This window comes from Acanthopagrus latus, chromosome 14, assembly GCF_904848185.1.
Source record: "Acanthopagrus latus isolate v.2019 chromosome 14, fAcaLat1.1, whole genome shotgun sequence".
Lineage (NCBI taxonomy): Eukaryota > Metazoa > Chordata > Actinopteri > Spariformes > Sparidae > Acanthopagrus > Acanthopagrus latus.
Window position 1 is genome coordinate 5,382,415 of NC_051052.1, and position 25,556 is coordinate 5,407,970.

At 45.5% G+C, this 25,556-nt stretch overlaps 4 protein-coding genes across 6 annotated transcripts in view; 3 read left to right on the forward strand and 1 right to left on the reverse strand.

Annotated features, from left to right (window-relative positions):
• Positions 1–55: 55 nt before the first annotated feature.
• LOC119032245 (zinc finger protein 132-like) lies at positions 56–5,989 on the reverse strand. The gene is made up of 9 exons (XM_037121198.1): positions 5,687–5,989; positions 4,805–5,007; positions 4,569–4,667; positions 4,336–4,428; positions 4,035–4,145; positions 3,539–3,662; positions 2,309–3,443; positions 2,101–2,153; positions 56–1,554 (listed from the first exon to the last, which is right to left on the reverse strand). Exons 1-9 carry the CDS (start codon positions 5,718–5,720, stop codon positions 287–289), a joined length of 3,120 nt encoding a protein of 1,039 aa, XP_036977093.1. The 5' UTR covers positions 5,721–5,989; the 3' UTR covers positions 56–286.
• Positions 5,990–6,190: 201 nt separating this feature from the next.
• Positions 6,191–11,688, forward strand: selenoo2 (selenoprotein O2). Of its 2 annotated transcripts, none has more exons than XM_037121200.1 (9): positions 6,191–6,844; positions 8,097–8,300; positions 8,393–8,570; positions 8,658–8,788; positions 8,889–9,166; positions 9,268–9,430; positions 9,766–9,951; positions 10,452–10,608; positions 11,036–11,688. In XM_037121200.1, the coding sequence occupies exons 1-9, from the start codon at positions 6,411–6,413 to the stop codon at positions 11,177–11,179; spliced, it is 1,875 nt and encodes a 624-aa protein (XP_036977095.1). In that variant the 5' UTR covers positions 6,191–6,410; the 3' UTR covers positions 11,180–11,688. The 2 variants fall into 2 exon arrangements, with proteins under 2 accessions (XP_036977095.1, XP_036977096.1); XM_037121201.1 differs by lacking the exon at positions 11,036–11,688 and adding an exon at positions 10,100–10,190.
• Positions 11,689–13,702: 2,014 nt separating this feature from the next.
• Positions 13,703–21,157, forward strand: LOC119032845 (NACHT, LRR and PYD domains-containing protein 12-like). The gene is made up of 11 exons (XM_037122450.1): positions 13,703–14,057; positions 14,143–14,166; positions 14,301–16,053; positions 16,154–16,327; positions 16,535–16,708; positions 16,810–16,983; positions 17,413–17,586; positions 17,818–17,988; positions 18,174–18,347; positions 18,982–19,028; positions 20,195–21,157. Exons 1-11 carry the CDS (start codon positions 13,763–13,765, stop codon positions 20,785–20,787), a joined length of 3,753 nt encoding a protein of 1,250 aa, XP_036978345.1. The 5' UTR covers positions 13,703–13,762; the 3' UTR covers positions 20,788–21,157.
• Positions 21,158–22,291: 1,134 nt separating this feature from the next.
• LOC119032876 (angiopoietin-related protein 5-like) overlaps positions 22,292–25,556 on the forward strand; it is a 3,898-nt gene continuing 633 nt past the window's right edge. The window contains exons 1-7 of one of the 2 annotated variants that reach the window (XM_037122498.1): positions 22,292–22,444; positions 22,642–22,716; positions 22,843–22,870; positions 22,991–23,082; positions 23,704–23,821; positions 24,328–24,513; positions 25,327–25,556. The exon at positions 25,327–25,556 is cut by the window's right edge and continues 633 nt beyond it. In XM_037122498.1, coding sequence (XP_036978393.1) covers positions 22,648–22,716; positions 22,843–22,870; positions 22,991–23,082; positions 23,704–23,821; positions 24,328–24,513; positions 25,327–25,556 — 723 coding nt within the window. In that variant the 5' untranslated portion in view covers positions 22,292–22,444; positions 22,642–22,647. The other variant, XM_037122497.1, reaches the window with a different exon arrangement.

The window sequence follows — 25,556 nt, forward strand, 5'->3', positions numbered from 1 at the left end:
TACTGCTCATTATTTGAAGATATCGAGCCAACATGATCAGGAAAAAACACACTCCCCTGCTCAAAGTTCTTTTAATGGAAACACAACCTGGAATTCAAATGGAAGAAAAATGGCACACTCAACATGAACCCATTCCTGCAATACTCTGTAATTCACTGCAATTGCACAATAGAATGTAAAGTAAAATAATAATAAAAAAATCATCCTTCTACAGTAGATCTTGTGTCAGTCAGAACTAACTAATCTTATACTGTTTAATCTCCTGGTCAGTAAAGTCAAACTTCGACTATGTTAACTTCATGATATGTGTCCGTTGGTGCATTTTCAGATTATATGACTGCCGGAATCCCTTCCCACATTCCACACAGAGGTATGGTTTTTCCCCGGAGTGTGTTCGCTGGTGTCTTTTCAGCCGGTTGGCACTCAGAAAGCTCTTGTCGCACTCGGTGCAGGAGTACGGCCGGACTCCGGTGTGGTAGCGCAGGTGGATGGTCAGGTAGCAGGACTGAGTGAATTTCTTGCCGCAGTGGGGGCACTGGAAGGGCTTGTGGCCCGTGTGGAAGCGTTCGTGCTTCAGGAGCTCGGCGTGGGAAAAGAAGCCCTTCCCGCAGTCGGAGCAGAGGTACGGCCTCTCGCCTGAGTGGGTCAGCTCGTGCCTGACCAGCGTCGCCTTGTAGACGAAGCTCTTGTCGCACTGTGAGCAGCTGAAAACGTTTTCCCTGGTGTGGCAGCGCTCGTGCTTCTTCATGTTGCGTTCCCTCTTGAAGCTCTTGCCGCAGAAGGAGCACATGAAGGGCATCTCCTCCGAGTGGATCTTCATGTGGCTCAGCAGACCGCCCTTGTAGAGGAATCCCTTCCCGCACTGCGTGCAGATGTGCGGCCGCTCCTTTTGATGGATGCGCTGGTGTGCGGTGAGAGCTGCCCTGTAGGCGAAGCTCTTTCCGCAGTTGCAGGTGTGCACCCTTTCTTCTTGGTGAGTCTGCAGGTGCCTGTTGAGGTAGCTGACACAGGTGAAGCCCAGGTCACAGTGAGGGCATTTGTAAGAACGCTCCACCTTGTCGGCGTCCTCGCTGTGGGTCTTCAGGTGTCTCACCAGCGCCGACCTCCAGGCAAACGCCCGGCCGCACTCCGAACACAGGTACTCTCCGTTCTCCATGTGGGTGCTCCTGTGCTCCCTCTGAGCCACCAGGGACTTGAAGAACTCCCCGCAGATCAGACACTCGTACTTGCGCCCCGACTTGTGCGTCTGCTTGTGCCGCTCCAGTGACTGTTTGAAGGAGAACCGCCGTCCGCACTGAGAGCACAGGAAGGGCTGCTCACCTGTGTGGATGCGCTGGTGGGCTTTCAGTAAGGATTGGAACTTAAAGCTTTTGTCACAGTCGGGACAGCCAAAACGCCCCTCCTCATCTGCAACGGGATGGAGGGAAAGTTTGTTGTCCTCAGCCTCGGCAGAGTGAACCTTGTCGATGTGCTGCTGGACCTGTGCTTCTTCGGAGTGGTGGAAGGAGCACTTGGGACAGGAGAAGGCAGCTGACGAGCCGTCTGCAACAGAACCTTAAGGAGAAACAAAGTCATGAGAGACTGGAGCAAGATATTACCACCGTGCCAAGAAACAGCAACGACTACATGCTTCCATTTTGAAGAGGATTTTAAGGGTAAGGCAAAATTACAGGTTGAAAAATATAATTTTATAGAGCCTGAAGCGACATGTTCAAATTGCTTGCTCTGTCAAACCAACAGTTGAAAACATAAAGATAATAATATTCCTAATATAACTAACAAGGACAAGAAGCTGGAACAAAACAATGTTTTTGATCACAGAAACTTTTAGTCAATTATCAAAATTGTTGCCAAATCATTTTCTGTCAGTCATGTTATCAGTGATTTGTTTCCGCTCTTAACAGAAAATATAAGAGATAATTAACAAGTTTCATTATCAAATACTAGATCCATATATCCAAATTAAAAAAGAAATAAAGCTGCCCATCAAGTCATAAATATGTGCAAGCTGTTTGTGCTCTCATATCTCTCTGGTTATGTATGTATATGTAGTGAGAAGGATCCAAAATTATATTTGTTAAAAAAAAAATCAACGCTTACTTTCATCACCGTCCTTCGATGAGACCATGGATGACCCATAAGAGTGCTCTGCACTGTTAGAGAGAAGGGAAAAAATCAAACCTGAGATGCAACATTTGTCTGATGTCCCACCACAGCCACCGTACATTCAACTTAACATAATATCTGTGTGATGAAACCGTGATAACATCAACAGATCAAAGTGGTTAATAAAGACAGATGGTCTTACCAGTTGAAAGGCAAAGGCTTCAGCTCTGGAGGGCTCGCACTGGGGATCTCCTTCCTCCTTTTAGTGGTCATGCGCTTCTGTAAATTTATCACCTGGATCTTCATGGTCGGTTTGCGTTTGCGCCCGCTTGTGCGGACCTTTGTTAACGAAATGACTTCGTTAGTGACTTTGTTGTCGACTTCAGCCTCAGAGGGGGGAGGCTCACTGCACTGAACCTCCACACTCTCCAGATCACCATCTCCATCATGATCCGCCTGCACCTGGCTGTCAGGTTCAGTGACTTCACCAGGCACCTCGCTGACACTTTGATCTCCTTCGACAACCTGTTGGTCTCCATCTTGGCTCTCTGTTGGCTTGTCTGCATTGTGATCATCAGCATGAGTCTTCAGGTGCCTCGCCAGTGCCAGCTCCCAGTTGAACGTCTTGCTGCACTGATGACACGCGTACACGCCGTCTTCCATGTGTGTCTGCTTGTGCTCGGTACGGGCTGACAAGGAGTGGAAGGTCTCCCCGCAGATGACGCAGTTGTACTTGCGTCCGGTTTTGTGCGTGTGCCTGTGTCTGTCGAGGGACTGCCTGAAAGAGAAGCAGCGGCCGCAGTCATCGCAGCGGTGGGGGCGCTCTCCCGTGTGGATGACCCTGTGGGCGGTCAGCGACGAAGCAAATTTAAATTTCTTCTCGCAGTCTGGGCAGTCGTGAGGCCCCACAGAGGCTTTGTGTTGCGAGGATGCCAAATCATCCGTGTTAGCTTCTGGCAGGATGATGTCAGTCAAACCACTTGCACGTTTTTCTTGTGTTTCTTCTTCCCCTGCTTCTATTTCCTCTTCCCTGTTTGTCTCATCAGAAAGCACAACCAGCGAGTCTTCAGCCACCGTAATGGTGTCTGTTACTTCACAGCAGTCTGCTCCGATCACCATCTCGATGTCTGTGCTTGTGCCCAACTCGACCTCTGCGTAATCAGTCACGGTGATTATTTCAACTGCCACGTCATCAACAAACGATACAGTGTGTGTGTCCTCACTGAGGCCTTCCAGAGGCTCTGATTGGTTCGGCTGTTCTGCAAGTTTTGTCCCTCTGCTCGAGGTAACTGCAGAGAGGGAGGAGACGATGCTGTCGCCCATGCTGGAGGGTGGCACTAGACAAAAAAACAAGAACGATACACGAGCCTTCAGTTCTGTCTTCAACAATGTATGTGGAATATAATAGACGTGGTTATGGGAAGTGACCTACCGTGCTGCTCTAAATGCCCGAGGTGTTTGTGGTGATGGAGCAGAGTTTTCAGGTCTGCAGGCTCGGAGACTGAATGCACACACTCCTCCAACATACAACATTCGGCTCCGAGCCAAGAAACAGTCTGTGGGGATGAAACGTATGAAAACAGACGTGATGGTAATTCAGTTAAATCAAACTTAAAAAACAGGATAGCAGAACTTTAGTTTGTGGATGAGAGACACGTTAGGAGCAAATGATATCCAGAGAAATTGTTCTGGATAAATGTTTTTTACTTTAATTGAAGCAATTTTAGAATATTTGACTTTGAATGGCTCAGTATCAAGATTTGGCAGAGCTTGGTGAGGAGCTGGTAGTTTGATTTAGGTGTGCTGGAGCAGGAGAACATCTAAAACATGCAGGGCTGTCCAAGGACCAGGACTGATAGACACTGCTTTAAGTTATTTGTTTCACAGGAATAATTTATAATCCAAATAACAAAAATGACACCTCTTACCTGCTCGACGTCAGGTACCGGCAACAGCTGAGCCAGCCGGAAGAGGAACTCCGAAAACAGTGTCTGCAAATCGCTGTCATACTGAGGTCCATACTCAGCAGGGAAGACCTCCTTTGGGGGAAAAAAAAAAAAAAAAAAGTATTTTACCACATCATAAATGTAAACCTTAACTCAGCTACACAGCCATTTTTCAGCCACTTAAAAAGACAACATTATATGAGGTTTCTTTTAAACATATTTCCAAGCACTCTGTGCCACCTGCCAGTCTACAACAACTGAAGAGTAGCTGACGCTGCCTCACCGAGAAGAAGTCTCGTCTCTCTTCGGGATCTTTGAGCAGAGTCTGGATCAACTCGAGAAAGTTAGCCGCTACTTCCTCTTCTGATTCTTTTATCTGCAATATAGAATTAAAAAAATGTTGCCCAGCCAATACCAGCATGTTTGCAACTGATCTATAAAGAGGCAGAGAGATGTAAGGAGTCTTTAAATAAGCACATAAAGTGAACACAGCTAATCTAGACTGTACACACTTACATCCACCAGGTTGGGGTGCTGCGGTTTAATCTTCTCCAGATGATCCAAGATGACTTTGTGGTCCACGAGCGCTTCACTTCGGCACAACTCTAGAATATACTGATGGGGAGGGAAAAAAACACATTGCCATTAAACATACAATATAGCTCACATATCTTAACTGTCTATCCTTGTCTTTGTCTTAAAAAATGAGATACGTTAGCTATCAATGCCTTGTGTCGTCTGATGGTACCCACCCTGGCTCTTAATCCCAGGTTAAGCTGCGTCCTGTGCTTGTGCATGAGCAGCTCTGGGACCATGTCCGTCACCAAGGCGACAAACTCAGCCACCTTCCAGTAGTTCATGACATCTTGTTTCTTCAGGACCTGCCACATGGAGGCCGTCATGAGCTGCAGAGGTGGGACCAGGAGGCGCAGCGATGCCAGCGGTAAGGGGTCACCTGGGGAATACAAGAGGAAGAAGCTGACCTATCTGTCTTATTTATACTAAATCCACTAATCTGGGATGTCATCTGTCTACATGGGGAAAAAATCAAGTCAAGTTAATGATAAGAAAACTGGGCTGGGGCTGGAGCTGTTTTTTCAGGTATTCCTTAAAGCTGTTCTTGGATTAATGGATATATTTGTTTTAAATTAAATGCTTTAATTCTTCTATGTTACACAACAGAATAATTTAAACTTAATCACACGATTAAAGTAGAAGCAAATGTGAGGACAGTAGATGTTAGCAGTTCAGTTCAGCAGCAGGATCTCGCTGGCAGAATGCTTTTGTGTATCGTTTACAGGAACAGGGATGTGTTTTGAATGCAACCTTGCGGGAAACACGGGGTGCGTGTTCAAAAACCAACACTGTTGCGCAAACTCAGTTAGCTCTACTTTCACCATGCTTGTGTAGTCTGTAAGTTACATAGAGAATTCCCAATGCAGCCGAAGTGATTTACAGTGCAAAATAAACCACGCGAAGGACGCTTTACTATCCGAGGCCAACAAGCTAGCTTTTCAAAAAGCTAACTCGGAGATAGTAGCACTGTTAGAAGTCAACATGAGCTCAACTGTCACTAACTCAAGGTTGCCCCACATATCTAACTGTAATGGCTCTTATCTTGAAAGCAAACAAACCTTTGAAAAGGGGCGTGAAGACGGCCGAGTCCATGCTTCCACACCGGAGTGGAAGACTTAATCAACTAGCTGTGGTTAACCGAGCTGAGGTTAGCCAGACGGGCTAGCAACCCCGCCACAGTTAGCATTAAGCTGAAGAAAAATCGTGACAGGGCGATGAGAGGGGGGAGGAGGTATCTATCCGACTAAATCTACCAACCATCTCCTCCGAATGACACCAGCGATCTAATTAAATGTAACTTATTTAAAGTAAGCAGTTATAAAACATGGGTAAAGTGATTTGTTTTCAGTAGCTTCGTTCCTCTTCTTCTTCTCTGTTTATATGAAACACCACAGGATATTTTTGTGGTTGTTATCGCCACCTGCTGGAGATTCTTTGCACTACGGTCTAAAAGATTGGAATAATAATGCCGTGTCTGTCTTTTTAAGGGCTCCAGCAGAGTTAATATATAAGAATCACTATTTTATGCGTGTTTTGGTGTCTTCTTTTGTGTTTTCATCTCACTTCTGTAGTTTAATAAAGCTTTTATTTTCTTTTATTTGCAATCTTTTTATTTGTTCTGATTTGAAGCCTCGGCACAACATTGCATTTCTGCTTTATAAAGCTGTTTACCCGCGTGTTCAGGCTCACATTTGGTGTTTTTGTGCCCTTTAATGAGGTATTAAAGCCGGCACACAGCCCTCATAATGCCTGACCGGCTCGTATTAAGCGCCAGTCTTATTAATGGAGCCCTGTGGGAGTGTGTCCACGGCTCTGGAGCGGCTACCTTTCAACAACACGGCGCTGAAAAGGCTGCCGGTGGAGGACTCGGAGCAGACCGGCTCCCGGACCGTCCCTGCGGCATGCTTCTCCCTAATTCGGGCCCTCCAGCCCCTGGTCCGCCCGGCCGTCGTGGCCCAGTCCCCGTCGGCTCTGTCCCTGCTCGGCCTGACCGAGCAGGACGTGTTGAGTGACCCGCTGAGCCCGGAGTATCTGAGCGGCTCCAGGCTGCTGCCGGGCTCCGAGCCGGCCGCGCACTGCTACAGCGGCCACCAGTTCGGCCTGTTCGCGGGTCAGCTGGGAGACGGAGCGGTGATGTACCTGGGGGAGGTCGAGTCGGGCGCCCACGGCCGATGGGAGATCCAGGTGAAGGGTGCCGGAGTCACACCTTACTCCAGGTAACTCGCGCTGTGTTGTGACTGACCGTCTGACGTTTAACCACCACCAGTGATCATACACAGTACACCGAGATGGAAAACTGAGGTGGATGAAAAATACAATTAAAATTCCAGGGTAAATCTTAATTGTAAAATAAAAAGGTAATAATTATAAGATTTTTAAAAATAGATTAGAGGAAATCCATATTTATCTTATATTTATGACTTTTTATGTTACTTTTTATGTTACTTATTATGACTTTTAATCTCATAATTATCTCATAATCTCATTTTTTTTCTTAGAATTTCTACTATTTATCTCATAATTATACCTACCACTGGAATGTGTATATATATATATATATATTTATTTATCTGTTTATTTTACAGAGGCTTAGTTGCCATCAGTTATTTCTTGAACTGGCAGGAATGGGCTTCTATATACTGCACTTCATTTTGTAAGCAAATACTACAGTATACTCATTACTCTTGCTTTTTACTTTGCACATTGCATCAGAGCCAAAGTAGCACATTAAATAATTTAACTCATAATATCAAAAATAAAAAATAAAAAAAACATAAAAACAAAACCTTATTCTGATAACTTGAAAATACTGACAAATGGATCTGCTAACTGCCAAAGCTGATGATCGGTTGGCCCATAGCAGATAAATTCATAATTAAATCTTACTTGTACTTAGACACCTAAGTGCATTTAATATCAGATACTTCGAGACTTTTACCCAAGTTATGTGTGACTCTGACTTTTACCAAAGTAATATTTAAACACACAAAAAGGTATGACTTCTGGGGACTTTTTACATCACCGACCATCAGATCCGCATCAGGAGCAGGTTATAAAACAAAACGATGTTGGAGGAAGTTTGCTCGCGCCGAGTGAGAGTATCTCACAGCCAAGTCTGTCACAAGTCTCACCCACCAGAGGCATGTGAATGCATTAACCCAGAGAGAGCTGCTTAAGAGCTTAACTGCTTGGCACACATCAGACAGATCCCCCATTGCTCAACGACTGTGCGACCAGGAGCACCAGCACACATTTCCCCCGTCGATTTGGTCTGTTAATAGACAAATTGAAGTGAATCTCTGGCGCTGTTCATCATTCTGGATGTTCATATTTGCAATACATCTCACCAGTCTCGCTCAGTCTCAGTTAGATTAATATACCTGGTCTTGTTTTGTAACACAAGACAAGATTCATAACATTCAACGTATTATTTAGAGTTGAATATCAAGCATAGTGCAATTTCCTCAGAGACGGAGATGGCAGGAAGGTGCTTCGCTCCAGCGTCAGAGAGTTCCTCTGCAGCGAGGCCATGGCCGCCCTGGGGATACCCAGCACCCGCGCGGCCTCCCTGGTGACCTCCGACCTCTACGTCAACAGAGATCCGCTCAACAGTGGCAGGCGCGTTCCTGAACGCTGCTCAGTCGTCCTGCGTCTCGCCCCTTCCTTCATCAGGTGGGAAACATTTCAGTTTTCATTTCAGTTTTCTTTTAAACTTGTTGATCTTGTAGTTCGTCATGTTGCTCTTTCTTAATCGTTTGTTTTAGATTTGGGTCTTTTGAGATCTTTCGGGGTCGTGATGATTTCTCAGGCCTGCAGGGTCCCAGCGCAGGGCGGCATGACATCCGCGCTCAGCTGCTGGATTACGTCATTGAGACTTTTTATCCTTGCGTCCAGCAGACTCATAGCAACCGGAAAGAGAGGAACATGGCTTTTTTCAGAGAGGTGAGTGTGATACAGTCTTTAACTCAGGGCTCACAGTGGCATGCTTGCATTCTAGCATTTCACCCAACAGATGATGTTTATCCCCAGGTGATGATGCGAACCGCAAAGCTAGTGGCCCAGTGGCAGTGTGTTGGGTTTTGCCATGGCGTCCTTAACACAGACAACATGAGCATCTTGGGTCTTACCCTGGATTATGGCCCCTTTGGTTTCATGGACAGGTAGGCTGCAAAAAGTGGAAGTCTGTACTATGCTTTTGAATTTACCAGTTAGATCAAAATTCCGGTATTTCATGCCGTGGTGTGTCGTACTCTGTGTCAGATTTGATCCAGATTTCGTTTGCAACGCCTCAGACAAAAGAGGGCGCTACTCGTACCAAGCGCAGCCGTCCGTGTGCCGCTGGAACCTGGCTCGCCTGGCGGAGGCGCTGGGCTCCGAGCTGGACGCAGCTCAGGCAGGGGCTGTCCTGGATGAGTTCACCCCGACGTACGAAGCCCTCTACCTGGGCATCATGAGGAAAAAGCTGGGCCTCGTCCGAAGAGAGGAGTCGGAGGACAGCGAGCTGGTGTCAGACCTGCTGCGCCTCATGCACAACACTGGTACAAGTGACTTATGGAAGGAAGTTGGACATACTGAAGCTTCATGATACGTTTTTCTTATGCAATTTTGTGATGTTTACCCCAACATAATGTCTCTCCAGGTGCAGATTTCACCAACACCTTCCGCCTGCTGAGCCGCGTCCCCTGGCCTGAGGAGGGCGACAGTGAGGGGGCCACCGTGGGGCCACCAGTGGACCTCATCCTGCAGCAGTGTGCCTCTGTTGAGGAGCTAAAGGTGGCTAATAAGCCAACTATGGAGGACCGGTGAGGGAGTGTATGGTGGTCGAATACATACGTGTCCTCATGAAGCAGCTGCCCCACCATATACTCCTAACAACAGTGCATTCAATACTAGTTGAGCAGTACTGGTTTTAGACTGTTAACTCTCTCTCGTCATCACCGCTGTCTGTTTTTTTTTTTTTTCCTTTTCAATGCTAGCATTTTGGGGAAAAATCTTTCCAAGACAATCTGTGAGTTAAATGTGTGTTTTGGAGTACTTGGTAGCATCAGACAGTAGCAGGTATTCATGTAGAGCTAAATTTGTGGTCGCCATCAAACATTTCACTTCACCACACCTAACTTTTTTTCTGCGTTTCTAGTGAACTGGCGATGATTCTGTCCATGGCGCAAACCAACCCAGTCATGTTTGGGATGGTGGCAGACACGCCAGGTGTGTCCCAGCAGCTGGAACGGATGGGAAGGCTAAAGGAGCTGCTTGAGACGGATCAGGATGAGCTGAAGGAGAAGCAGCGCGAGGACTGGATTCGCTGGGTTAGCAGATACAGGTAGGACAAAAACCAGTTCCCTTTACATCTGCAAAGCTTTTTTAGCATCTTTCAGCCAGTTGTTTTGGTTTTAACGCCCACAACTTTACTAGTGCTTACATCACTGTGAAAAACAGTTGTTATTTTCGTCATACTGTCTGTGCTGCAGCACCTCTGTTCACCCTATTTCTGAACGCTCCATTCTATGCTCTGATTGGTTGGCTCTCACAGGCCTGAGCAGGCACCACAACCTTACAGAGGTGATAACAAACTCATTTTAAGGTGAAGAATCTGAATACAGATGAATGTTAATTTCTCTGTGGATTGAGCGTTTTGATTTTTTCATAGTATTTATGTGGCACCTAGCTTTATTATCCAAAAATACATAAAAATGTCACTTTCAACAATATAGCACCTTTTAATAAACAGTACAGTATGTTTTTTGATATTATTGTCATATATGATTTGTATATATTTTACATATGTGTCTTTTAAACGATTTCTTTGCACTGAAATACCAGGAGGCGTTTAGCTATGGAGTGTGATGGCACAACGGACTTGTCTCTCGTCAAAAAGGAGAGGCTCGGTGTGATGAACAGCACCAACCCCCGTGTCGTCCTCCGCAACTACATCGCCCAGAATGCAATTCAGGCTGCAGAAAAGGGAGACTTTTCTGAGGTTAGCGGACCAGTAAGAGTTTTGCACATGGCTTCCGAAACTATGAAGATTTGGTAGTTGCATTACCTGCTAACTGTAGCGTTGCTTTCCTTGTATGGACAGCTCCTCTTTGTGACATTACTGTCAGCAAACACATCCTTACATATGGAGCAAGAGAGATGGCGTTTGAAAGACTGGTTTTTGACAGTATGTGTGAAATTTAAATAGCAGACCTTGTCAACAGCGCTGTAATTTGAGTCGGCCATTAGGTGGAGACAAACAGCCACCAATGGCACAGATACACAGACGCTGGTAAACTGTTTGTTGCCAGTAGTTACACTAATGACTGAACTGTCAAAGTGGAGATTATGAGGAGCTACGTGATTCTTTGTGTTTTTATCCTATATTTTGCCTTATTAATTGTTGTCATGTGTGTCTTGTCCTTCAGGTCAGCAGGGTCCTCAGAGTTCTTGAGAACCCATACTGTGATGCCTTTGAGCTGGAGCCTCTAGATGGACCCCACATGAATGGACAGACTGCTGCCTATGACAGGAAACCTCCCGCCTGGGCACAAAGAATATGCATCACCTGATCCTCGTAGAGCCTCCCAGACAGGTAGAGGAAAGAAGTCCGTATCCACGGTGGAGGACTGCTCTCCTGCTGCTGCTCTCCACCTCCACCTCAGACGTTCTTTCCTGCTTCCTGAAGGGAGGTTGTTAGGTAACCCAGTGTGTTCCAGTGTTCATCAGTATGCTAATAAAGCATTACTCTTTAACATCTTTCAACAGTAAAGAAAACCAGATAAGATAACCATGTTGAAATAACATCATTATGCCACTAAAGATACATACAAGAAGTCACTGAATTCACTGATGAAGTATGACGGCTCAGATGACCAGTCACACGATGACCTGTTTGAGTCTGAACCACCAGGAGCACACTGGCCTCAATGATTAACAGACAGGGGACGTATAAGGTCAATATGTCAGTAGTCACAAATATGAGAAATTTCAAATTGTTTACCAGTGTAGAATGATTGCTGCCATATTGTTTCTGAGAATTTCATAAAGTTTGAAATAAAACAGTAGTATGTATTTATAATAAAGTGTGACGGTTTATGTGTGGTCCTACATGAAAATAGTCTTTACATGAGGATGTAAGTTGCCAGGACCCAGAAAAAGGTGATATCACACATTTTTGTGCAACCTTTGTATCAAAGTGGTCACTGTTAATTTGTTAAGCCAGGCTGCTGTCATTCAAATCTTCCCTTTTTTTAAACTTTATTCATAGTTTTTGTGTTATAGAAAATTGTAGAGGGGAATAATGCATCAACAGTGCTGATTTCAGCCAACAGACAAAAAAGAAAAGGAAAAATTACCATTTTTGGGAGATTAATACAATAGTCTTAACCTTAGTGTTCATTCTAAATCAAATAAAGGTAAGTGCAGACATTGGGCAATGGGAATACATGAATTAATAAATGAATAAGCAAGTAAATAATCAACCTTCCAAATGATAAGCCCAGGCATTATGTAGAAAACATGATATCAGTAGAACAAAGGTCTCCCAAACAGTCATTCATGGTGTATATCTTACACTTTGATGTTTAAGTTTACTGTAGTTGGTTGACCGAGTTAATTGCATTTGGAATAAAAGAACTCTTGTAGATCTCTTCTTCTTGTCAGGGGTATTCTGCAGCACTGCCCTGACAGGGGCAGCTCAAACTCGGGGTAGAGGGAGTGTGTTTTGTGTTCATGATTGACGTTGCTTTCCTGCGTAGAGCTGTGCTGTCAGATCAACCAGTTCCTTCTGTTGGTGGCTTACTTATCTTCCCTTGTGTCAACAACACAGTTGTCAGCTTGTTATTTACTTTTAAGTCAAGTGCCCAAAGATATTAAAAACAAGGAGGGTAATATACACTTTTGCCAAGACATCAAAACTGACCCAAATCCATTCCGTTTAAAATCAGCATTGTCAGTGGAGCTCAATTTGTCATCTAGAAATGTTGAGTATTTGCACAGTTTGGCCACACAGTATCAGTGATACTTAGCGCTTTGTTTAAAATAGGTTCACTTGTTTGTTTCCAACATTCTTGGCCAATGACCTGGACTTAGAGCATTGCATGTAGCTTGGAAACCCGAGCAAAATAACCAGATTCATCATAATTTTCATGGAAAAGACCCACTAAGGCCATGTTATCGGCACATTTAAAAACAAAAAAAAAAAAAGTTGCTGTGCAGTGTCGTCATTCATTGGTGTACACCGAGAATAGTACTGGAGATTAAAAAAAAAAAAAAAACAAGCCAGGGGCCCACCCTGTGTTTAAGATAATATCATCAGAGAGAGGATTTGCCTCCTTCATCAACGGGTATTCATTTTGTTTTGCAGTCTAGAGTTTCCACCGGATATTAACCTGGGAAGACAATGCCTCTGCCTGTTATGGCTGGGCTGTGGCAGATGTTCTTCCCTTGTGCCGTACTTCTTCCTGTGTCCTTCCGGGGGAAAAATCCAGGCGTGTGGCAGGCCAAACAAAAAAAGTGAAAGTGATGGTGTCATTTCTGTCCACAGCCATACTTCAAAATGATAAGTTAAAGCGACAAGGTTTTCTATTGTATCGTTAAAGATACGATCAGAGAGGTCTGATCTTTGTGTTTGCTGCAGAATGGACTGTTTGACTTAAATGCCGACCTTGTATCAACATCATCATCCGGGTCTTTCACAGACATTTTATTGGCCACACTATATCTATACCAGCCCATCAAAAATAAATGCAAACATTTCCATGGTGTCATACTTCTGCATCACATGGTGGGAGGACATCTGAATACTCAAACAAGAACTCTACTGTGACAGTAACAGATAGTGAAACTAAGAACTCCCCAGTGTCTCTTTTTTCTTTCCCACAGTCTCCCCCTCATACCTGCCTGTCGCCCACTTGACTGGACTGGCTTAACTTGTTTCAGAATGTAAACCTGCACACAAATCTGATAACACAGGCAGTGTATTTACCGTTCAACAGAGCTGTTTGGTGCGAGCGACATTGCTCTCTCATTGCGCTGCATGCCTGAGGAGTGAGCTGCCTGCAGCGACATCATCTCAAAACTGAAACTGTTGCCTCATTTGAGCCCTGCTCCTCTCAGCGGATGGACGCAGAGCAAGAGGACAGGTTGATCACATGACCAGCTCAGAGAACGGCGATATGGCTTCTGTGCCAGAGCTAATCTTGGATGTACTGCTTGAGCTGGTTGATGACGATCTGAAGACTTTCCAGTTTTACCTTTACAGTAAGCCTCACGACGGATGCCCTCATATTGCCAAGTCTCGGGTCTACGGCGTTGACAGGCTGCGCACGGTAGATCTTTTGGTGCTAACTTACGGCTATGACGGTGCTGTTACGGTCACAGTGGATATACTTGAGAGGATGAAACTCAAACTATGGGCTGAAACCCTGAAGAAGAATTACGATGAAGGTAAAGCATGTTTGAAACTCACAAAAGTTGACTGTTTGTAGCCTGGTCACTGAACTACCGTCTCTTCTCTCTGTTTCCTTATCAGTTGCGAGCAATCAAGTTGGCACAGGTAAGCTGATAGGAAGACACACGGGCATGTTTACGAGTTCAGATCCATGTATCCATGTACAGAAACAAGATTAAAAGTTGAGCCGCATACAAAGGAAGTTGAATTAAGGTTTTGCCGATGCATTCTTTGAACAGAAACTGACCACCACGCGGTCCGGGAAAAACTGAAATCCACCCTGAAGGAAAAGTTCCAAACCATTTATGAGGGCAATGCAGATGAGGGAGATACCGTCTACCTGAACAAGATCTACACTGAGCTGCACGTCATCGAGGGAGCCTGGGGAAGCTTCAGCGAGGAGCATGAAGTCAGGCAGCAGAGGTCCAACTATGTACAGGCGGAGGAAACTTCCATTAAAGCTAGCGACATCTTCAAACCCAAGCCCAACCAAGACAAGCGAATCCGAACTGTGCTCACACAGGGTATACCTGGAGTGGGTAAAACTGTCTGTGCGCAGAAATTTACCCTGAGCTGGGCCGAAGGAAATGAGAATCAGGACATCGCCTTCCTCTTCCCGCTTCCTTTCCGTGAGTTGAACCCAATCATAGGCGAGAAGGACTACAGTCTGATGCAGCTGCTCCATCAGTTCTTCCCTGATACGAAACCGCTTGAGGTGTTGGGAACAGGATGCAAAGCCCTCTTCATCTTTGATGGCCTGGACGAGACTCTCCTGCCCTTGAACTTCAAGCACAACAAGGTCTTGAGGGATGAGAGGGAGCTGGCCCCGCTCGATGTCCTGATCACGAACCTGATCACGGGAGATCTGCTCGGCAACAGCCTCATCTGGATCACGTCCAGGCCCGCAGCGGCAAGCCGAGTCCCTCGAAAGCACATCCACCAGTGGACGGAGGTGAGGGGTTTCGCTAACGAACAGAGGGAGGAATACTTCAAGAAGAGTTTGCGCGATGATAACCTCGCCATCAGAGTCATCAACCACGTGAAGTCATCCAGAAGCCTCTACATCATGTGTCAGATACCAGTTTTCTGCTGGATCACAGTCACTGTAATGAAGAAGATGCTGCGCAACAACGTGACGGGAGTCATCCCCAGCACCCTGACCGAGATGTACTCGTACCTCCTTCTCTGCCAGACAGACCGGATGGTGGAAGGGCACTACACTATAGAAAGCACCAGTGTTGTTTTGAAGCTAGCAGAGCTGGCGTTCCGTCAACTGGAGAAAGGCAGACTGATCTTCTACGAGGCTGACTTGAAAGAGTGCGGCATGGACGTCAAAGAAGCAACCGTCTACTCGGGACTTTGCACAGAGGTCTTCCTGATGGAGGGCAGAAGGACGAGAGAGGTTTTTAGCTTTGTACACTTAACCGTCCAAGAGTTTCTGGCAGCTGTGTACGCCCATCACTCCTACATGCAAAGAAAGGACAATGTTCTCCTTGGGTACTTGAAAAGAGTGTCTACAAGATGGCTCCCCAAATCTGTGTTCGGTCTCCACAAGACCGCCGTCGAAAAAGCCTCGGAGAGTCCGGATGGCCGCTGGGACCTCTTCCTCCGCTTTCTCCTGGGACTGTCGCTGAAGTCCAACCAGGAGCTCCTCGGACGACTACTGCATTTGGAAGCCGAGGGAGAGGAAGATGTGGCGAGAACCATCGAGTTTATCAAGGAGAAGATCAAAGAGGAACCAGAGGCCAAACTCAACCTGTTTCACTGCCTGAGCGAGCTCAAAGAGGAGTCCTTGGTGCAGGAGGTCCAGAGCTTCGTGAGCTCCGGGAGGCTTGCCGCCAAGAAGTTGTCTCCGGTCCAGTGGTCCGCTCTCGCGTTTGAACTGATGACATCAGAGGCAACAGAGCAGGAGTTTGACTTGAAGAAGTACATAAGATCAGAGGAAGGTTTAGTGAAGCTGCTGACCGTCATTACTTCTTCCACGCGTGCTCTGTGAGTTAACCCGCGTGAGACCTAGGCCCAAGCACTCTCTCATCCCAAAATGGCAGAAAGTGAACAAACAGAAATGTTTGCATGTTTATTATCTTTCCAGGCTGAATCGCTGCAACCTCACTGAGAACTGCTGTGAAGTTCTGGCTTCTGCACTGAGCTCGACCTCCTCTCACCTGACAGAGCTGGACCTGAGCGACAACAACCTGAAAGATTCAGGGGTGAAGCTGCTTTCTGTTGGTTTTGGGAGCCCGCACTGTAAACTGAAGAGTTTAAGGTTTGTAACACATGTGAGCAGTCTTTTAGAAACCCCCCCCCCCCCCAAAAAAAAATTGCACAAGGCAACCCTGCAAACAGCAGCAACAACTTTTTGTGGTCGGAAGAGCTTGTGGTTTAGGTTTACCGCTGTTTGCTGTCTGTCTTGCTTTTTTTTTGCATTTTTTTGTGTTAAGAACATTAAAAACACTTTCCATTCGGTTTTTAGATTACACAAGTGTAAATTGGACGGTGAATGCTGTGAAGCCCTGGCTGCTGCTTTCAGCACAGAATCAACCCAACTCAAAGAACTGGACCTGAGTGCTAATGACTTCCGGGAAGCAGGATTGAAGGGTCTGTGCATGGGACTGTGCAGCCACAACTGCAAACTAGAAACAGTGAGGTTAGACCCTATTCTTCCTGACATACCTAAATAACTTGCCTAGAATTAATCACAGTTCATGAAAAAAAAAAAATGTTGTTTTGGTGAATAATCCATTGCAGATTGAACCAGTGCAAGTTGAGAGCGAACTTCTGCGCAGATTTGGCAAAAGTTTTGAGTTCCGGCGCATGTCACCTGAAAACTCTTGACCTGAGCAACAACAGCCTGAAGGATTCTGGTATATCGCTGCTTACTGTAGGACTGAGGAGTCCACAGTGTAGACTGGAAAGACTAAGGTCAGTGCATATTGAAATAATGATCTTGACTGTGGTTGTCCCAGCCACTCTATTACAGTACAGGGGGCTGTCCAGTTACTGCACTGGCTGTAACAATAGTGGACAGAACCAACACGACATCACCCAGTGGCCTGCTAACATGTTTACTGTATCAACTAATGTGTTTAGAACTTGTTGGGCTGCCCTCATGTGGCCAATTCCAGGAACAGTTCACCGAAAATAAAAATTCACTAGTTATTTTACTCACTGCTTTTTTCTGGAGCTTCACAGTAAAACAGCGTTGCCACGTATGCAACTGAAGTAGCTTGGGAACTGTACATCGCACATCGAGCACTTAAATTGATTTAATTTGAATTGATTTTACAACTGACTGTGAGATTAGTGTTTATGATCACTTCGTCACATGTTGTGCATTCTTCCATCTGCCAGGCTCAGCTGGTGTGGCCTTACACAGAAGTGCTTCGATCCCATTGGCTCAGCTCTCAGCTCCGACTCTGCCAGTCTCAAAGAGCTGGACCTGAGTGGAAACAACCTGCAGGGTCCGGACATCCAGCTGCTGTGTGCCGGATTAAGAAGTCCAAACTGTAAACTGGAGATACTACGGTCAGATCACGCAAGCTCAGTGGACAACACAAAAATATTGTGTCTTTGTATTAATTTGTGATTGTCAGTTAATAGGCCATGAGATTTTTTGTTTATTTGTCTGTTTTTTTTAATATCAGATCAGTTCAACTCCTGCAATATTCAGGTCACTTTAAACTTAGTTTTGTTTTTTAATATACTGTAGCATATATTGTAATGAATGATTGGAATGAAACATATCCTCGCCTGCAGGTTAAATGAGTGCATTCTTCAGAAATGCTGTGCTGATCTGGCCTCAGTCCTCAGCTCAGACACGTCACACCTGAAGGAGCTCGATCTGAGCGGGAACGACCTGCAGGACTCGGAAGTGAAGCCCCTCTCTGCTGGACTGGCAAGTACGGACTGTAAACTGGAGACTTTAAGGTAAGAAAAAGCGAGATCTTTAATTAAAAAAAAAAAAAAAATTCTGCACAATATAGGCAAGTAAGGTAGTTAAGCAACAGGGTGGAATTTTACTTTTAGAGGATCTTTATTGAATTTATCTGCATGACTCGAAAAGGCATAGATTGTATTTCTGGCTGAAATGAGAAGACCCTTCCTCCGCACAGGCTGTCATTCTGCGGAGTCACACAACAAGGCTGCGCTTACTTGGCTTCAGCGCTGAGCTCCAACCCCTCGAACCTGAGGCAGCTGGACCTGAGCTACAACTACCTGCAGGAGTCGGGAGCGAAGCTGATCTCTGCTCGTCAGAATGACCCGCTCTGTAAACTGGAAGAACTGAGGTAAAACATTTCCACCAGGTAACAACCCTCTACCCGAACACAAATGCCAAAGACAAGCGAGTTAGAATTCTTCCTGAAAATGAAGAAAGTCAATCATTATTAGACCACAGGCCTCGTGGAGATGGGCGTCATGTGATTTAAAGTTTCATTTCATGATTAAGTTCCCGTTCTGGTGGCGTTTATTGCTAAATAGTCTTGCAAAGTTTATTTTAGAGCAGAAGCACAGAGAAAAGGGAACACCACACTGTATAAGGAGGAAGTCAGGTGCACCATGATGTAAAGCACATACAATCATATTTTACCCTCTTGACACCCACCTATTTTCGGGAATTTTTGCCTATTTTACCGGATGATATTCACAAGCTGGAATCATGTTGTGAAAAACCATTTTGATGCTTTTGATCAGTGGATTATCACGTGATGATGAAAGTTGAAGCGGCGTAGTGTAGACATACAGTCGCTTATCTGAAATTGCCTGTCGGCGGGCGGGTGGGTGTCAAGGGGGTACAAAAAAAAAAACCCCAATACAAATGACATTTTATTGTGATTTCAAGTATCAGATATTAAGTATTGCAAAACATAATAACGTGTGCTTTAATGATCCATATTTATATCTATACCTTCATATCTACAGTGTGGACCATAATGCAGAGTGCTACTTGAAATCAACACTGAAAAACTGTAAGTGTAACCGCATTTTCTATTTGTTGCTCTCATCCACTTTTAATTCAAGAAACAGCAGCAGTCAGTGATGTGGGCGAACACACAGCAGCAGGCTGATGATCAGGCATTTTCTGGAGTAACTGCTAACCGCGGCTAAATGTGGCCGCAACTGTAGCTAGTTAGCTCAATTAGCCGTGCAGCTAGCGGTTCCGGAACCGTGAGCTCTGAGCGCTGGGGAAGTGTTAAAGTTTACAATGCCAGCATAGGAGCTACAGCAGATATCTCAACACACTACATGTGTCAAATAGTTCTTTCTTCACATTTTGGTGATAATTTTAGCAATTTTTTGACAGTTTTCTACTAAAATCTTAGCACCTTATGGATCAAACATATTTGAATCAAATAAATCTGATCACTACTATAATACAATCAAGTATCTGTGTTATATTTTAAAATCCCTGGTAGATTAGTCAGTTTTGATGCCGTGCAATTGTTAATGTCATACGCATGATGGCATCTCTCAGCCTTTTTGCATTGGCCTGTTGTAGTGTCATCTGTCCAACAGATGGCAGTATGGAGATATGTTTACAACTGAAATTTGCTCTGATCTGGTTTCCTTCTTTTCTTCCTTCCTTCCTTTCCTTTTTTTGTTTTCTTTGTTCTGTATTAAGACTAGACACCACTGTGTGATAGTTTAAACTCTCAAAATGACTCAAACAAGCATACCTCAAAGACACAGTTACACTTGTGTGTTACACTTGTGTAAATGATGCAAAAAAACATTGAGAATTTTTCAGTACATGAATTAGTAAAGCTAAAAACCAGCCCATGAATAGCTTCTACAGCAAGGCTAAAGGGATAGTTGGACCTTTTAGGGTTTGCAGATTTGTTTTCTGACAGTATAAGCACCACAAAAGCTGTCCAAAGGAAGAGCCCTGAGATATAATATAGTTTAAGCATCCTTTATCACTTCTGTTTATGTCATGCTTACATGATGCATTTCACTAAGAAGAACAGACCGTGAGATTCATTTTTGACCTGGGTCATATTGGTTTACTCTGGCCCTAGACCTCGTCCTCGTTCTGAAATAAAAACAATTTAAAAGGAACCCTGAAACAGCCGTGTGTGTGTGTGTGTGTGTGTGTGTGTGTGTGTGTGTGTGTGTGTGTGTGTGTTTTGAACAGATGCATGCGAGCTGACGCTGGACACAAACACCGCCGCCAAGTCTCTCTATCTGCACGACAGCGGGAAGCAGGTGACGTGGGTCAGGGAGCAACAGCAGCACCCAGATCACCCCGACAGGTTTGAGAGCGTCTCCCAGGTGCTGTGTCACCAGGGCCTCACCCAGCGCCACTACTGGGAGGTGGAGTGGCGAGGACGCTGGGTGGACGTCGGCGCTGCTGTGAGGGGGATCCGTCGGAGGGCGGGCTCTCACCTCTGCGGGTTCGGCTACACGGACCAGTCGTGGAGTCTGTTCTGCTCTGAGGACCACTACAGCGCTCAGCATGACCACCAGAAGGTGGAAATACCAGCACCTCCGTCAGGCTCCCACAGGGTCGGAGTATACCTGGACTGGCCAGGAGGCACCCTGTCCTTCTACAGCGTCTCCTCTGGGACCCTCAGCCACCTTCACACGTTCTACAGCAGCTTCACTGAGCCCCTCTACCCTGGGTTTGGGATGGAGGAGGATGACTGCTCTGTAACTATTTGCAGAGTGGAAGGTTTGCAGGAACTCATTCCTCGGTCCACCAGTGCGGGAAGGTCTGAGGAATTCTGAGTGCAGGTTGATTTAATGATGTTTTGGGGCTCCCAGAGGGCGGCGGCACTGCTGGGGTGTAACATCTGATGAATAGGGAACAAATTCATAATTATCACTCAGGCTGTCGAAATGATGTTTTTTGTTTTTTTTTAAAACATTTTGTCTGAAATGTGTCAACCCGCACAAATGATAACACACTGACACACACTTTTCATGTCAAATGCTGCCAGTGCGCAAGCACAGACATCTTGGTCAACAGTCTACAGGCATGCTAACAAAACATGCTCACAGTGATATGCTAAAATGTTCGTTTGTTTGGTGGCATGTTCACCATTGTAGCTTAAAAGTATAATATATATATATATACTCTGTATTAAAATATCTAAAAACACCTAGATCTTTGTTAAATCATTTGTTGAGTTGTGTTTATCTGTCCCAAACAGCCAATTCACTTTACTGCACACTAGCAGGACACTAACGTTTGCGAGCAACAGCGCGCGCTGTGTGATTATATTCAGGAAAGCTCTCAGTGAACTCAGTAGCCTACTCACCAGACACTCAGGTTCTCTCGTTTTTATTTATTTATTTTTTTAAACCCTCTCCTGTCTGTAAGGTTTTCTTCATGAGGTAAAGTACATTTCCCCTCCAGCTAGGATCGACAGTCAGAATTATACTTGGACACCTGAAAACGGAGGTCGGCTCCTGCATCCAAAGTTCCCTCTCCAAAGGGTCTGGTTTCTAAATCAGACCCGGCTCTGAGCAGCTCCTGCCGTTCAGTCTGCCTGGCCCTCCACACTGCTGGTGGCACAATGAGCATTTAGAAGGTCAACATGTCTGGGATGCGTCTTCTGGGAACCGCGAATACCTGTACCAAATTTCTGCGGCGAACCATCCAACAAGTTGACCAGACAGCTCGCAAAATCGTCATCAGCAAAACGTTGTTCGAGTCAAGACCACCTAGACTGAGACCAAGTAGTGATCAAGACCGAGACGAGACCTAGAGCACAAGACCTATACTGCTCAGTGTGATCAGCCGGTATTGATGCAGGTTTTTGGCAATACTGCTCAGGTTTTCTGGGTAACTTGTCTTCTCATAGAAACCATCACTGAGTACAGACTGAGTAAAAACGCTGCTGAGTCTGAGACGGACTGCGACCTTCAGAAAGTGGTCGATCCCGAGGACTACAGCCCTACAACAGCGTCGGCATGATTCATCCTTTGGGGATCATGAACGTCTGTACAGGTACTCAAACAGCTACAGGTCATTTTGGTCTGGTTCCAAAGTAGAAATGTCCTCCCGTCTGCTGTTTCTCGTGAAAAAAACATGCCCGATAACATGACCGGAGTGGAGGTGCCGACGCTGTGTCAGGCTTTATAAGAAAAGCAGCGGGTATTTCTTGTTTGAGTCAGCCTTGGAATGTTGTTTGCCTTTAGAGGTGTAGGACCCAATGGGGAACATGCGACTGTAAAGGTGACTGGGTGCTCTCTTAGCACAGCAGTGTTGTGTCACAGTTGTGAAAGCTGTGGACTGTCAAGTTACTTCAGAGGAGTTTGGGAAGTCAGATGACCGGGTCTGTGGTTCAGACAGCATTTATCGTGGACATGAAGGCATGACGGAAGGCGTGGCTGCTGCAGGGGAATTTGAGCTCAGACACAAGGTCCATCCAACACGCAGGTAAGACAAACAGACCATTGGCTGTTATTGGTGGCATTTCACCCTTTAGTCTTGTGAGTGTCGGGTTTTATCTAATTTCCTAAGCGTGCCACCATTTAAGAGTTTCCATTTGAGGTTCTTTGCATCGCACCTGTTGAGCGCAGGTTGGTGTTATCCACTGAGGCTTGTGTGTCGCACTCTGAAACTCTGAAAATCAGGTCAAAATGAGGAGTCCGGCTGTGTTTTGGTGGCTCACCCTGGCATTTCTTTTGAGCGGCACAGGACAGGCTGAGGTAAGAACAAAAACTATGTGAATCTGACATATTTCAGTAATCTCTTATTTTCCTAATCTCTGTATTTTTGAGCTGGTGCGCAGCAGATCAGGTCTCACTTTAAACCCTTCCTGTGTTATTTTCTAGAAACAACAGGCACCAGCTATTTCTCAAGGTAGGGTGCTCGTTATTCGCGCCGACAGTGTTCTTTTGATTGCATGCGAGGGCACAGACGGTGCAAGCGAAAGCACGTTGTTCACCCTCTCGGCTTTCTCCTGTCGCCCTTTTACCTCAGGAACGGACTGCACCCAGATTAAGGCCGTCTCACCGCGAGCATCCAGCGGGGTTTACGTCATCCAGCCTCCCGGAGTCAAGGCGCCGTTTAAGGTATTATACAAGACCTGAAACCTGACGTGTATTATAACCACTGGGGCTTGTAATTTAGCGTTCAGCAGAGCCGTCATAGCACCTGCTTTTTGTTGGACGGTATAGTAGATCATCATCGTCAAAGTAGATCATACCAGATCAAGACAAGATTTGTTATTATGCAGTGAAAAACAAACAAACAGTTTTTTTCATTTGTTGCTGGCTGCTAGAAACATTAAAAATAATAATAATAATAAAAAAAAAAAGGCAGTCCAGAGCCAGTCTTTGGTTTGTCCATTCTGGGCTACTGTAGATTCCATGGAGGAGGACCCTTACCCTTTTTTACTGTAGATATAAATGGCTCCTTCCAAGGAATTGAAAACACAATGATTCTTGGTTTCAGCTGACTTGACAAGAATGGGAAAAAAAAAAAAAAAAAAAAAGAAGATACATTTCTGCCAACAGATCCTCCCAAATCGCCCTGAATTCTGCACAGGGCACCTTTAAATCAAAACCACGAGCATGCGTGTCACTTGTTTATGTCATATTTTCCAAAGCCCTGCAGACGTGTCTCAGTGTTTAGGTAATGTCTAAACAGCAGTTTCCTAACATGTACTTAACGGGCTGTGTTTACGGGCCCAGGTGTACTGCGAGATGCGGCAAGATGGAGGCTGGACAGTGTTTCAGAGACGCAGCGGAGGGGCGCTTTCCTTCAACAGGGACTGGGCGGCGTACGCAAACGGTTTCGGAAACCTGAGACGTAAGTATTTCTTAACATCCTGCGTGTGTGTGTCATGATTTATTATGAGGAAAGAGAATTTCCCAATAACAGGAGAACTGTGTTTTTTTGTGTTCAAATATGTGATGATTGCGACAGTTTATATAAATATCCAAGGGAAATATCTGACCAAGACAAGAAAACAGAGTTGGGTTTTTTTTTTTTGTTTTTTTTTAAACTAAACACTGTGAGGGAGAAGCATTGTGTGAGGATCAGTCACTTCTACAATTCACAGGCCTGACCTTTCAGCTGTGCCTGGAACGTTGCCCGGCTTGCCTGCAGGCGACCTACAAATCCTGTTATTGTGAGGGGGCCGACCGCTTTGTCTTTAAAGTCATGGAAACCTGACAAACCCTTCAAGGCTTTTTCGAAAAAAAAGGGTTTCGAACAAAGGCGTCCTCCGGGTAGTCGCATAAAAACTGAAGAAGGCTTCGGTGAGACGAAACGTCAGTCCTTTTCCTTGTGCTCTGCTTATTCCCCCCCCACAGAGGAGCACTGGCTGGGTCTGAAGAAGGTTTACTCTCTGACCAAGAACAGAGCCAAGAGGTGGATCCTGAGGGTCGACCTGTGGGACCATGAGGGGGGAACCGCTTACGCCCAGTACCAAAACTTTAGATTGGGCCATGGGAAAGCAGCTTTCAAACTGCATGTCGGGAAATACAGCGGAACTGCTGGTACTTTTTAACTTTTTTTTCACTGTCCCTCTTTTCCCCTTGATTTTCATAGACACATTATCCCATGTTTTTCACTTTGATTTATGCTAGTTGGGATATTGATTACATTTTATATTAAGGTCCCTTCAATTAGCTTTAGTTATTGGGTGAAAAGGCCATTTTTAGTCTTGATAAGGAGTTTGTTGACATAAATAATAGCATCATAAACACCTTTTTTAATGAAGCCTCATGACTTCCACATTTAGCATTTGGCTATCCACTTCTTAAATTTGCAATGTGTAAGAAATGGCCACCAAACAAACAGGGGGCACCATATCACTAGAGCAGCTGCTAACTGCAGCTAACTAGTCCTGCTGTTAGCCACTTAGCTCAGTTAGCCACGCAGCTAGTAAGTGAGACTAGGAGTTCAAAGAAGCAGGGGAGTGTTGGTGTTCATACCACCAGCACACTAGCATGCTAACTTCAGTAGATATCTGCAGCACAGTACACAGACATCACAAGTTCAGAACTGCTACATGCGGCTAAACTGTAGCTGTTGTAAGCTAGTCAGCTCAGACTGAAGCGCACCCAGCGGTACCCAGGGAGCATTGTCGTGCAGGGGTGGAGGAAGAGTTGCACATGGTATGCAGTGGTGTGTGTGTGGGCTATTCGTGTAAAGTGTCATCCATATGAATCCCTGGACAGGTGTCCCTGCAGCACATTGCATTTAACAAGATGATCAGTGGTATTCACTTCACCTGTCAGTGGTTTTACTACATGAACTACATTTTTATATCCGGCCTTCCTTAAAGGTTTCCCAACTTTTGTCTGAAGGTGACGCCATCCGCGGTGCCTATCGAGGCATTGACCAGAATGGCTTCGGCTTCAGCACAGTGGACCGCGACAACGACGGCTGCTCCCCGTGCGTCTTCGGTGACATTTCTCAAAGGGAATGTACCTTTACAGACAGCGGCGGCTGGTGGTACAGCAACTGTGGCTCTGCCAGTCTGAACGGGGACTGGCATCCCGCTGGTAACCACATGGGCTGGGGGTCAGGCCTCCAT

Excerpts from the sequence above, each read along its gene's own strand:
- LOC119032245 (XM_037121198.1), bottom strand. The coding sequence starts at position 5,720 with ATGGACTCGGCCGTCTTCACGCCCCTTTTCAAAG. Across the intron at positions 5,008-5,686 it reads CTTCACGCCCCTTTTCAAAG|GTGACCCCTTACCGCTGGCA; the intron begins GTTTGTTTGCTT and ends TGTATTCCCCAG. Across the intron at positions 2,154-2,308 it reads AAGCCTTTGCCTTTCAACTG|TGCAGAGCACTCTTATGGGT; the intron begins GTAAGACCATCT and ends TCTCTCTAACAG.
- selenoo2 (XM_037121200.1), top strand. The coding sequence starts at position 6,411 with ATGGAGCCCTGTGGGAGTGTGTCCACGGCTCTGGAGCGGCTACCTTTC. Across the intron at positions 8,571-8,657 it reads ACATGGCTTTTTTCAGAGAG|GTGATGATGCGAACCGCAAA; the intron begins GTGAGTGTGATA and ends GTTTATCCCCAG. Across the intron at positions 9,167-9,267 it reads GCGCCTCATGCACAACACTG|GTGCAGATTTCACCAACACC; the intron begins GTACAAGTGACT and ends ATGTCTCTCCAG.
- LOC119032845 (XM_037122450.1), top strand. The coding sequence starts at position 13,763 with ATGACCAGCTCAGAGAACGGCGATATGGCTTCTGTGCCAGAGCTAATC. Across the intron at positions 17,989-18,173 it reads TGTAAACTGGAGACTTTAAG|GCTGTCATTCTGCGGAGTCA; the intron begins GTAAGAAAAAGC and ends TCCTCCGCACAG. Across the intron at positions 19,029-20,194 it reads GAAATCAACACTGAAAAACT|ATGCATGCGAGCTGACGCTG; the intron begins GTAAGTGTAACC and ends TGTTTTGAACAG.